We start from the raw sequence: 13,769 nt of genomic DNA on the forward strand, positions 1-13,769 counted from the left end.
GCATGGCTTACAGCAGAAGACTACATCATCCCTTTCTTTCACAAGCCACAGATAAGAAGTTAATGTTTTCCCAAGGAACTGCACCACCTAGTTTGGCTGCCAAATTGCATGACCTGAAAAATCTCCGTGGTTGCCCTTGGGGACCATTGGAGGGAATGGTGAAGGACATACTGCATAGCATCCGCTCCCTTTCTGCATTTTCTGAAAGACTCCTGTGCTTTCTTACCCTATTCTCATCCCTGTATAAACAATGGGTCTCTAGTAATGAAAAGATGTGCTTGGTGTGACATGCTTTACACATAGCCTTGATGTTACAAACCCTGCCCAGCTTGAGAGTTTTTCTATGAGGATGGACCAATTTAAATTAAAGCAACATCTGTGCAAGCAGTTACAGCAGCAACAATAATAACCTCTTGGAGAGATGTCTTGTAATTGTGCTATTCAGTCATTACATAATGAGCTTTCTTCCTCTCTTCTCCCTCCCCCACCTGTCAAAGAGGTGATGCTAGCATCCACTTCTAGTGGAGGAAGATATTGTTCTGCTTTCCTAGGTATGCAGTAAAGTGCTGACGCCAATGCTTTCCACCTCCTAAAGTTCATTACATGGTTTTATTAATTAATAGACTCAACATCCTATCACATGCTGCACTTGAAATCCCCCTAGCATTTGTGAAGCAGGCAATTAAAGCCATAGGTACTGGCACAAACAGACACTGATGGACACTAATATTCTATTGAATTTAATGGTTTAGTCAATAGCTGTGTGATGTCTGGCCTCAAATGCTTACCAGGCCAAAGGGCAAAATATAAACTGAATAGAGAACACAGTGTTCTGATCTGAGTCACGCTCTATTCAGATTAACTCCACTCAAGCCAATCAGACTGCTTTAGGTTTCCCCTGAGGGAAGAATTTGGGTCACTGTATCTACAATGGGTAGAAACAAGTAAGCATAGAGAAATAATAACAATTTACAGTTTTTCTGTAGAGAACTGAAATAATTGCCACATGACAATTAGGTGCAGCTGAACCTTTGTTTAAGGAATCTGGATATTATTAGACTTTTGCTTCATTTACACAAAACTGAATAGAAAACACTACCCCTGAACTTTAATATAATCTAATGGAAGGAGGGCCATTTGGAAACAGGCAGGCCCTCATCAACATTTGCTTGTTCACGCTACAATAAACCATTTCAATAGTCAAAACCTGGGTTACTCTTGATTAAGCCAATGCAATGCCCCTTGTCATTGTTGTCATAGGGGTTTGTTATAACAGATACTGTTCTAAGAGTAGCCAAGGTGAAAACAACAAAAGAAAGAAAGAGAGAGAGAAAAAAAATCACTTACTTGATATTGTCAAGACAGCCGGATTCAGGTTTCAGTATGGCAGTATGATGAAACATTTTATAGAGAGCAATCCCAAGGAAGATTACATTAAGCTGCAAAGAAAAAAAAAGGGAGGGTGGGGGTTGCGTGATACGGCAGAATCTGAAGGTAAAAAAGTAACTTCATTCTTTGTAACAGATGAGTTGCTCTGGGAAATTAGCTCTCACTACACTACAGTATTATAGAGCCTGAATCACAGAAGATTCCCTACTACTTTATAAAGGCAAGCCAGCTCATAGAACATGGGAATGGTAATACCACCGAGCCACACAAAGCAGTGGCGTCGGGGCTGTAACAAATACAGAGCTGGTCTCAACATCAGCAGCAGCATTCCAAATGATGTTGGGGAAAATTAAAACTAGTCACTTTTGACTGTTCTTCTGTGTCTGTGGGGTGTGTGCTAATGAAAAAAAAAAAAAAATCAGTCTAGGCTTGTTGTTCAGCTGGCCCTGTTAAAGTGAACAAACCTGCCTTCAATGTGTGTCACTGTGCACTTTTCCCAATTCCTGGTAACATGGCAGATGTGTAGGAAAGTCATTATTGTTAGAGGTGCACGGTAATAATGATTAGAAAAGAACATCTTGGCCTGCTCTGTAAAGGACAGATTGTGGCTCGATAGCTCTTTTGCTAGTGAGGCTCTCAGTTACTGCAAATGAGGTCCTGAAGACCCAGGCCAAGTGAGAGACAGGCCATGCCTACAAGGTAAACTTATGATGCCTGGCAGTGGCAGTCTCAAATACATTGTGCTGCTGGGGATGGATTCCCTCCTAAGCCATGTCAGCATGGTGCCAAGGGTGGGCTAATTAGCAGAGTGCTGGGCTACCTGGCCCTGTTACATGGCTGCAACTACTCTGCTTCTGGTTCAGAAAGCAGCCCACCTGAAGGAGCACATCATGATTGAAGGTGCTGCTGCCAGGTACAGTAATTTTATCATGCAGACATTTCCACTGGGGGAAGATGCCTTGTATTTCTTTATTTCTTAATACGCAGACAAAGATGGCTCTGCAAAGACAAGTGTGAAATATGCTTTCTTCAAACCACATGTGCCTCTGTCTTGCACATAATCTGGCTGCTTTTGTGTATGACAATGCAGTCACTATAGGTTTAACTGGTGGTGCTAACTTCACCCTGATCTAGAAAGGGTGAAGGGCTCTGGAATTATATGAAAACTAGTTATGATATCTGTGCTAAAATGAGTGTGTTGGGCTTGTTGCATGAGTAGAACTATTTTATATTTAAAACAAAGGGTGATTTATATGAGCCATACTGTAGCGATTTCAGTATGAAACAACTCCAGCTGCTTCTGCAGCATGATTCTTTACCTTGTTGCTATGTTATCTGATATGCTGGCCAAATGCGTTAACTGTGAAGTCACATTTATTTTAACTTCTACGGTGGGGAGGGAAGGGGGAAAAAGAGAGGGATTCTTTTCCATGTGTGACTTTGTTCCTCTTTTCAGATTTCCCTTTGTGCATAAGCAATGCAATGCTTCATTTTGGAATTCAAAGGGATGGGAGACTAGCGCATAGTGGTATTAAAATAGAGACCAGAGCTTCTAAATGGCTGGTAACATCAAACAAAACTTGCCAAGTGACCTTTCTGAGCAAGTGTCCATAGTACCAATTCACTCTGCAGCATGCCTTTCCCCCCCAATAGGATCTGATCAAGTATTTCTGAATGCAGTGTTCTAACGAGTGTCTAATTGCTTGCGTTAGGTGGGGTCAAAGAAGTACATGCCTTTCCCAAATTAATCTATGTAAATTAAAGATAAAGAGTAAAGAGACAGTGAAAGTTTTATTCCTTGACCTGAGAGACGGAATAGTTAATTTGGAGTTCTTACCATAATTATCAAGGTCGCCGGTCCTATAAAGCTCCAAATGAAGTAGGTGTCAAGTCGGAGCCAACATCTGTAATGAAACACAGGGGACAGAAGGCATTCAAGGACTGCGCCCGGAACATATATCAAGAGTGAGAGAGTGACAGAGAAGAATGTGAGCTGCAAAACATTCCACTGGGAGACAGGAAATATTACATTGCTTGTTCATTTAAATGCTGAATTATGTGCCCAATTTCTGACAGTGCTATTGATTGAGCAAGATAATTACCTGGGGAGGAAACTGAGGAAAAAAAATGGCATGTGGCCTAGTAGCTAAGGCCTTTTGCGTCTGTTACAGAAAACCTCATAAAAAAGGGAGGGGCTCTATGAGCAGCCATTAACTCCCTTAGCTTTAAGCAATTCTTTTCTCTCCAATTATGGTGCAACATAACCTGTCTGTCAACTGTCAAGCAAGGTGACATTTTCCTGTCAAGATGTTCTGAGCAAACTCACTGCAAAATTGAAATAAATCCTGGTACCAGAAGACTGAAGCTTAATCAGATTTGGCAACCTCACCTTCCAGGGTTTTTTTTTTTTAATCCTCGGAACCTGTGGACTGTATTGTTCCTACTAACGTTTCTAGGGTTGCAAACGATCTCCAGTATCACATAAAGTTGATTCATGGCCTAAAACTAAATTATTAATCACTTAATTTCAGCCACATTTAATACGCCCCAAATTTTTAAGGCCCCTGGGAAATTACATTTCCATTCCTAGTTCATTTGAGGCGACAGGAAGATAAAATGGAAGTGACTAGTTCCTAGACAGATGAATGTAAATCCTAAGAAAGTTACATGTGATGCTTAAAATAATAACATCTTGTCCTGTTTGCAATGTTGCCCATTAAAGTTGTGTTTACATAAGGGCAACTAATAAAGTGTAAAAATACTTTTATCCTAGAAATTAAATGGATTTCCTAATTAAATGAAGTGACTAAGCTTGTACATGTTAATTTATCCTGATGTGACAGAGTGTAGTTCAGCAGTTCTAATACTGCTGTGCCTGGGGTCTGAGCTGAGTCTTATTCGTTTCAGTGGAAATACACATGAGCTGTGGAGTGTGTTAGCAGATCCAGGGAAGGCTTTAACTTCTAGAATTTAAATTCTACCAAATTAAGAATTCCTCTTTCTATACCTGATAATTTTAGGATTCATAAAAATTAATATTTCAAACTGCAAAATAGAGGGAAAGTATTTTCCTTATAAAAGTATGCACAAATAGCCATAAAAATATAAACTGATTAAAAATATACCACACAAGCATAGTGATATTTATAGGAAGGCAACACAGATTTCAAAAAAACAGTCATTACTATGCTAAGAACACCTAAATTGTCACTAAAGGTATCCATCAGAATTTTAATCTGAGAGGTAAACCCAAAAGGCTTTCTTAATGTTAAAACAGAAGCCCTGTGTTTCTTCTGCATTAACTGAAGTTCAAACTGCTTTACGTACAGTTGGTGACAGACAAACTTAATGAGTGGTTTTCAACTATTTTTAAATATATTTTTATGGGCATATATGACAGTAGCACTGTGAAACCCAACAGAGATCTGAGCTCCGTTGTGCTAGGTGCTGTACAGTGCCGTAGCAATGAAATTTGGCGCCCGGGACAAAGCCCGCAGCAACAGCCTGCCCTCGCCCCACACACAGATCCAGGGTGCACGTGCCTCCCCATGCTTGCCTGGGAGTGCATGCATCAGCAGGAGTTGCCCTTCCTCCGTCCCCGTGCCCCACCAGATGAGCTGCTTACGGCTCCGTCCCGCACCCTGCCCTGGCTGGGCAGCACCTGTTGGCACCCCTTCACTTTGGTACCTGGGATGGACACCCCATTTACCTCCCCCCACCATTGCTATGTCATGGGCATAGAAAAAGAGTGCCTGCCCTGAACACCTTCTAGTCTACACCAATGACACGGAAAAAGGAAGTATTTTTATTCACATTTGATAGATGGAGAAACAAGGCTATAAATGGCAAACTGATAGCAGGCACGTGGCAGAGCTGGAGACTAAACTTAGGTCTTGCGAATCATTTCCCTTCAGAGAACAGTTTCTCTCAAAGTACGTCTGAGAGTACGTGGTGTGGACAAGGAAGTCCATTATCAAGCAGCAGTTGCTGATGAAGGTCTTGGTCAAGTTTGGCCCTTACATACACAAATCCTCATTGTGTCAAGCAGTGCCTTGCAAAGCTGTAGTGTGTTCTGCTCTACAGACTGTGAGAACAGGCCCTCCTCCTGCTACACTCAATTGTGTTTGCAGCTTACAAGGAAAGAGGCCAACTGAACATGTCCTGCTGTGGGATCTTGACTCTTCTGGGCCAACTGGGGTATGCCAGTGCCCCTCCACAAAAGTCAAAACAGATACATCAATACACCAGCTGCAATATGGACATTTGTTCATTTTCCTTACTACGTATTCTGTGGTATGAGACACACTAGTGTCAAGACACTAACACCAAAAAACAAAAAATTAAAAAAAAATTAAAAAAGTATAAAATTGAGGGAATACATTTTTAATAAAAAATCAATTGATGATTTGTTATACTTTGTTCAGTTATGTTTTGTTACACAGCCTTAGTGTATAAAGTATATCGTATCTGTATATATCTGTGTATATGCACGCGCACACACACACACACACACACACATATATATGGTACATCTTAATTTTCTATTTTCAGGGGCAGCATGTCTCATCTCTGTGAAAATATGGCAATTGCACATTAATTTTAATCAGCTGATAATTATTTGGAGAAAAGGAGAATATGTTGTGATCTGAAATTCGCTGAGAAATGGACAGAATTACCCACAGACCTATCACAGATGTGCCATGCCATAACGCTATTTTCAGTCAAGAAGAAGACTTTTTCTTACCCTTTTAGTATGACAAAGTGTTTAAAACTAATTGAACTTAAAAAAATTGAACTTGGAAAAAAATCTGTCAACAGGCAAAATTGGTCTCTGAAAACCCTGTGGAGCAAGAGGAGCATGGCACATTTAAATCTAGAAAGCAAATAGTTTCTCTTAGAGCACTCAGAAGTCTATGAGCTCCTGAAGAGTGGGACGGCAACAATCCCTTGGTTTTAGCTTGACAGCCATATAGGCACAGCTGCTCCTGTCTCTGGACACAAATTCTGCATCACTGGTCTCTGACTTATGCCCTCTTCCTAAAAGCTAGCATTGCTCCCTTCCCATTTCTGGCAGAAACAGAAATCTTGCATCCTGGCTGCATAATTCAAGGTGTCTATGCCTCACCTGTAACATTCTGATGTGGTCCCAGAGCTAAATTCTATGCTGGGGTACTTTACCAACAGCCTAGCTGACTTATCATCAATAAAAGCCATGAAGACAGCAGATTTAACAAGCTATTTGGAATCAGAAATGCTTGTGAGCACCACTTTGCAGTATTTCCTTAGCTCTAGTTATCAGCTCTGCCTTCACATAGTGAAAACCTGGATGGGCTTTTGAGTGTTATATGATCTGCAAAAGCCTCTCAGTGTGCGGAGTCCTCCTTCTCTGCTAGAAGCTTCGTTTGTTCGTCCTCACCAGTCTGTCCAACTAATCTGTCATTACATTTTAGGGAAGGATACAATGGAGAAAAAAGGAAGAGAAGCTTTACGGAGAACTCAAAGGAAGAACAAAGTAACTGGATTCTTCTGTGAGCAGCCAAGCAGTTCAGATCTTTCAGAGCCTCAACAGGAAATGCTGGGTGCTGAGCTCTTCTGAAAAATGTAGCTACCATGCTCCAGAGCACAGTTTGTGCCAAATTCTAGGGTTGTGGACTGCCCAAGGAATAAGCACCTTACTTTTTTTAACTGACTGCATTAGGTCCCTTGCCAAAAATGGTCCCTTCTGTGCAAGGTGCCATACAAATGCAGTGGAAGAGTTGGTTTCTGCCATGAAGGGCTTGCAATCCAGATAGACAAGACAAGAGCGAAGAATATCAAGGTGAGAAAAGGTTTGCTTTGCATTGCAAACTTGAAAGATGGTGTTGCAATCCCTCATTTGTTCCAATAGAAAGGTAGGCTACTGTGAAACTGTGCGCCCCACTCTTGAGTGACAAAAAAGGAACTCATGGATATGTATCTCATCCATCAGGGGACAAAAAGCCCATTTTTGGTGGTCACCATGGGGTGGTGTAACTTTGAACCCATTTAAATCAGACCTCATTAAAAATGCAAATTAAGAACAAAACATCAAAACGTGGGCATGCTGCCAGCTCTGTTACAGAGATGTAAATTGCTAATCAGACAAGTACCGTATTGAGCTTTTCTTTCCTTAAAAACAAAACCACAAACACAATGAGCTGAATAAATGAGCTCCTTGAAACAAGGAAGCAATCAGGAGACTGAACTCTAAAAGTTTCTAATCTCAAGCTGCTGAGCAACTCCTGACCCTTGTACACAGCTGCAGTATGAGCACCAACTTGTTTTACGGCAAGTTTTTCTGCCAGCATCCATTAAATAAATGAGATGTTTCTGTGCTTAGCACAATGCATATCAGATTATCTGACACTCCATGGATGCTGTATATACTGTACATTTTGCAAGCAACAACAAAAACTTTCACTACTTCTTCAAGGAGATGTACGCATATATTCAGTTTGGTGCTATCAGGGTGCTATGTGGCATTGCTTTCCTTTTCTTTTTAATTTCCTCCCTCCCACAGTGACAAGTAGCTATATTCAACCAAAGATTTTTTTCCAAGTAATAAAAGCTACAAAGAGTTAGCTCTATTTTCTGCATGAAGAGAAATCAAATACTAAACTATCCCTGGTGTATATTAAATGTAACCAATAAACAATCATTAGCTGCCATTGGAGCGTAAAATTTGCAGAGCCCTAACATATCATACTCTTCATGGGAGTTGGGTAGTTTGCTTCACAAGCCTACGCAGCCTCCTTGTCTCTGGAAGGCAACAGCCACAGGATCTCTATATACAGTACCTGTCACTGAAGGGTGGAATGATGTTCTGCTTTACTACATCTGAGTGTCCACATTGCTTACTTCTCCACCAGAGAGCAGTGAATGTAAGAAATTAATATAAAATAAAATAAGTCCACAGTCCCATCCAAGACACATCGTATAGGCAGAACAAGTATTTTACAATAATATTAAGATATACAAAATGCAGACTGCTGGATGATGGAGTTCAAAGCTGTGTATATACACTGGGCATTCATTTTACTTTATGACAGTTGTATCACTTACCATGTACACCCAGCTTTAGTACATACTAAAGACAAAAAGAAAATAAAGAAATATTTTTGGCATAATTTAAAAAGGAATTTGATCATTGGAGGGTGAAGCTATCTATAAATATGCTGTATAAAATCTACTGAGCTATTTAATGCACTGCTCCTCTTTTCTGAGATCTATAATAAAATTTGATGGTAAAGAGATGGGGCAGCAGGATGATATGTGGCTTTGGAGTGTGGCTAGACATGTTGCTTAAATGAGTTACACAGGCCAGGCAAATGAAGAGCCAGTCCAGTCTCTGGTCCAGCAAAAACAGACAAACAAACAAAGACAATTTAAGTTCATACTTAAAATGAAGCCTGTAAGAAGTTCTGTGAAATCCAACAGGCCCACTCACATGCTGGAGGGTGAATACATGCTTACACATTTTACTGGCTCGAGGCCATCATCCAAACCAAAAGCCAAGACATTTGTATCATACCACCCACCATTGTCTGCTTTGCTTATACTAATTAAAGAAAAAAAAATGTACACTTTCCCCTCTGTTTTTTTTTTTCAGATCTTCCCAGGACAGGGCATGAGGAGGATGGATCCGGTTAGTAGGTAGGACAGAACAAGTGATGCTGAATCTTAAAACTGCAACCCCTGGGACTTACTTTTGCAGCAAACTGTAGGCACGCCCATTTAAGACCATGCAGATGATTTGTTATGGTCATTAGTTCATGACATTTGCTTTCAATTATTTTTAGGAGCTTGAATTTTCTCACGGTGTTAAAAAGGAGGCTTGGCCCATAATAAATGTTCCTGACCCAACAAGCCTATTTGTAACCTATTGTAAACATCCCCAGAGCCACTTCTGATTCCCAGGCCATGCTGTCCTCAGCAGGGTTTCATTCGTTTTACTTTTACTATTGAGTTGAATATTGGAGCCAGCCGAGATGTGCAGACATTTTTTGTGAATTTCATGAACTGTCAGATTTCCCGCATTCAGGCAGAGAGGCAACAAGGGTTGAAACCCGCTCATCCCAGTCAGATGAGCCATCTCATTTGGCCCCAAACAGGGGGGCACTTTTTAAGGGAGTCATCATGAAACTATCTAGTTCAGAGATAAGCAACCCCCAGCCTGGGTGCCAGAGTGGTGCGCAAAGGCATTTTGCTTGGCATGCATGACTCTGGGAAGATGGTGGAGAAGGGGCCAGGTCTGTGCTGCCACAACAAGGATCAGATCCCTCGTGGTTCCTACACTATTTACCCCAACACATCAATATTTTACGAGTTGAGGTTGCGGGAGTTTTTGGCACTCTGCTCAAAAACATTGCCTACCCCTGATCTAGTTGCAGAGAATAAACCAAAGTAATTAGCCTCAAATCTCTTAATCTGACCAGTCTGAACTGCTCCTAAAAAAAATCAATGTCAGCCCCTGGTGTAATTAAACTTAAGATAGTATCACTATTGAACAGCCACTGCAGGCTGTCGATATGAATATCAGATCATGAGTCACTGTAAACAATATGATAAATACAGGACTAAAAGAAGGACAAATGACCATTGCTGGTTGCATCGCCTGGATGTGTATTACATTTGTAGTGGATTAAAAAAAGATATCCCTTTCGTTAGATATCTAAACTGAGGATTGGGAGATGCATGATTACTGTCACAAAGTGCTAGGCAGAAAAAAAAATTCTAAATAATGCTAGTAGCTCTACTACAACAAATATGAACAGTAACAGAGGCATGCAAAAAATATATTCCACGGAATGCCTTACAAATAATGGCCTAACCAAGCAACTTCTCACAATTAAATTATGTATGCCTGGTGTATAGTTCACTACAAATTCTAATCAGTTCTACCCTTCTAATAACATTATGCAAAAAAATACATCATCATCCATCAACCAGCTGGAGCACGATCGTTATACAAAACATACTGTATGTTTTTATTTTCCACTGTTAGAACGTGATAAAATTGAACATTGTGGAATTACAGATTATAAACAAGTACTTTAGGCTTTATAAATATCTGTAAATATTTATTTGGAAAATCTTTTCAACTCATGTATAATAAATAAAGAGAATACGTGATAATGTGGTGAAGGAAAGTGATTTTATTGGTGTGAATTATGCATTGGTTGCTTTACTTCCTGGTGACAAAGTTATATTGTTCACCTCAAATGAATCTCCATAAGTCTTTCTATATGGGCCTCATATATCATAGAAAAAATAAAATAGGTAAAGTTTGTTAGAAAAAAAATAATTTATTTACATGGAAATATTTTATTTATCTGCTGAAAATTTGTCTATCAAAATATTTTCTTGCAAATAGAAATATTTAAATGATGAAATCCTGTCTTAATAGCCAAAAAGAGCTGTAGTTTGGATAACTTGTGCTTCACTTTTGCTGCATGGCTGGATCAGACTACATCCCTCAGATGCATCATAGGAGCCCCTACCATAGTGCATCATGACAGATGTAGTCAAGATGGGGACTACTGTGTGCAGGAAACAATGGGGAAATTAGTCAACAAAACTGTAACTCTCATGAGATCCTGCAGCTACCTATTCAAAACAAAACAGTTCAGTTTTTATGCATTCAGTTTACGTTTTCTCTTGAAAGCAGATTCATCTGTGCCTGACTGCAGGCTGAACACAAAAATTGTTTTGCAATGCTCCATCAAAAACTGGTGGAAAATTTTCAACCAACGTTAGCCACAGAACATTTTAAAAATTGTGACTTTGGCAGTTTTTCAAAACATCCCAACTCTAAGGAGAGACTCCCTCAGTATAGGGTCTAACTGTCAAGGCCTTTGAAAGAAATGAAAATGGCAACTACATTTTTTTTACAATTCATTAGCACATGGCCTGTGGCATGTATGCAGCCCACCAAGACAACCCCAAGACCTGTCATAATTTCTACTAAACCACTCATTCCTTCATTTGACATGAAAATCAACATAGAAAACGGTTTGAAACACAAACTGTGTTGCTGTGTGATAGCTTGTTGATCTGCATGTGAGCCTGATGGTGTGGACCAGTTTTCTCCTAGCAATGTGATGCTTCCTGCTAAGGATGTCCCTCCACTTGAAAGTGTACATTGTAAGTGGTCTTAACTAAGATTTCAAACAAGAACAGCACCTCAAAACTGATCTCCCACCCACTGAAAGGGCACATAGCTAGAATCTAAGTCCATTTTCAGACTCACTTAAAAGTGTCACAAACAGCTGCACTAGAATACAGAGTTGCTCCTGTAGAGAATGAGCAGTGAACATGCTCATGTTGTCTGCAGGGGAATGTTCTGCAAATGACCCAAAACCAGACATCACAGTGGCTGTGGCCTCCATGTTTCCCATGGGGAGGGGTGGAACTCCATTGGCTTGTTGCTTTGCCTACCTTTACATTGTTAAAAAAATACAATCCCAATGAAGTGAAGAATAAAAATAATAATAATTGTGCATTATTACTGTCATTGTAAGGAAGCTGCCAAAGAAAATCAAAGGCAGAAATTTCCTTTTGTTTGTCATTAGTCAGCGTTGTAGAGTAATCTAAACTGTGCTTTGATACCGGTGTCAGTAATGATGAAAACATTTAAAAATATTCATAATTACAGATGATGGAGCTCTCCCAACTTGCAGAGAGTTTAATGTGCTCTTCAGTCCCTGCCTGTTTTGCTTGAAGGCTCTGCTAATTTATGGAACACGTTTCTTAGAAAAGGCAGTGTTTCCTCATTTAAACAAGGGGAAAACAACCTTCCAAAAGAAGGGCAAATTTGTGATGATAATACTGAACTCACACTCCGGAAAAATCATTGTGCCTCTACTGCTGGTCTGCAAAATTGCGATAACAGTCAGTCCTGTTTTCCATCCTGAGTCTGTCTTATCCTATTCATCTGGCAAGTCCTTTGGAGAAAGGACCACTGCTCATTATGTGACTGGATAGTGAGCAGTGAAACCTTTGTTGAGACCTCCATCTGCTGACCTTGCAAAAATAACCACATACGATCAGGTTCTGTCGATTTACCCTCCATTATCTTTAAATGCAATGAGGTTCTGTGTCCCTAAAATACAATGGCAACATCATACGGCAATGTGGGCTCCCTCATTTTCAACAATGTCATAAATACAATGGCAATGTGGGCTCCCTCATTTTCTTTGTCTGCACAGGGAGGCATGTATGAGCACCATGGAACTTGCATTGTACTGCTCTCCCCTCTTCTGCCCCTGTACAAGAGCTTCAATCTCCTCTGTGCTAAAGGTGGCTGGGGAAGGAGAGGGAGGAGCTAGCTGGGATCCTGTGGAATTGCCCCACTACTAAACATGTCATGTTCCAGGACCTGGCTTCACTACCTTCTTGCCATGCTGTGATGGATGCCCCACCTTCTTCCTTTTGCTCTACACATTCCACATCCTAGGGCACCTATCCATGTGCTAGAAATCTGCTTAACCGAGATTAAAATTAGTCAAGTCTGCTGGAGCATCCTGCAGCATGCTGCTGCGGGATGCTCCATCCGCCCCACCATCTCAGTGTTCACGAGCTGTGCCTGATACCTCGAGGTATGTAGAAAAAATATATAAATCTGTGTCTGTGGCCGAACTGCTGATTCTCCAAATCAGAATCAAATCTTCAGATTCAGCTGAATCAAATCGGGACAGTGATCCGAATCAGTGAATTGAATCACTCTCCCCTGAATTGGGCTGAATCAGAATCGAACACGGCCCACTTCACACACCCCTAGAAAGTATTTACTGTTTAACAAGTGTTAAACTGCCTCAGGCTTTTTTCCAACTTGTTTCCTCTGTAGACACTGGGAAAGACCAACCAGATCAATGGCTTTTAAGTTCTGAGCTGATACAATGTTTGCTCTTCTGAGTCCTCCAATTAACTTTGATTACACTGTGCAGTGAGAGTCCAGGTGGTTATGGGGTTTCCTGGAATAACTGAGACGAACTAAGCATCACTGCGGCCTGCCAAGGACCACAACGTGAAAGCACGAGATGATGGCACAGAAACAGTCCTGCAGCATGTCTGACTGAGACCCTTTATCAGACCTGAAGTACAATGACCCCAGGAGTTATATGGTGGCTCAGAGGGTGTTTCACTTGCCCTTACCTTGCCTGTGGTCCTGTTAGTCCTTTCAACCTATGCTCACAGCCCAGCCTGAAGAAGGAGAACATTGGGAACCTGCAAGCCATGGGGTGGCCAGCACTACAGCACAGGTAAGCTATGAGAAGGTAAGAAATAAGGGGCCCCTTGGGACTCGGAGTGGGGGGGGCAGCAAAGGCACCAGTCGCAAGGCTCAAGTGCCTATATACTAATGC

General features: G+C 40.9%; 1 protein-coding gene across 12 annotated transcripts in view; it reads right to left on the reverse strand.

Moving 5' to 3' along the window:
* ADGRL3 (adhesion G protein-coupled receptor L3) overlaps positions 1 to 13,769 on the reverse strand; it is a 904,177-nt gene that overhangs the window by 94,834 nt on the left and 795,574 nt on the right. For all 12 annotated transcript variants that reach the window (XM_059722208.1, XM_059722204.1, XM_059722203.1 and 9 more), the window contains 2 exons: positions 3,227 to 3,293; positions 1,348 to 1,439 (listed from right to left, as the gene is read on the reverse strand). In XM_059722208.1, the coding sequence (XP_059578191.1) occupies positions 1,348 to 1,439; positions 3,227 to 3,293 (159 nt within the window). The remainder of the gene's footprint in view (positions 1 to 1,347; positions 1,440 to 3,226; positions 3,294 to 13,769) is intronic.

The sequence above is a fragment of the Alligator mississippiensis genome, chromosome 2 (assembly GCF_030867095.1).
Source record: "Alligator mississippiensis isolate rAllMis1 chromosome 2, rAllMis1, whole genome shotgun sequence".
In the NCBI taxonomy this organism is placed as follows: Eukaryota; Metazoa; Chordata; order Crocodylia; family Alligatoridae; genus Alligator; species Alligator mississippiensis.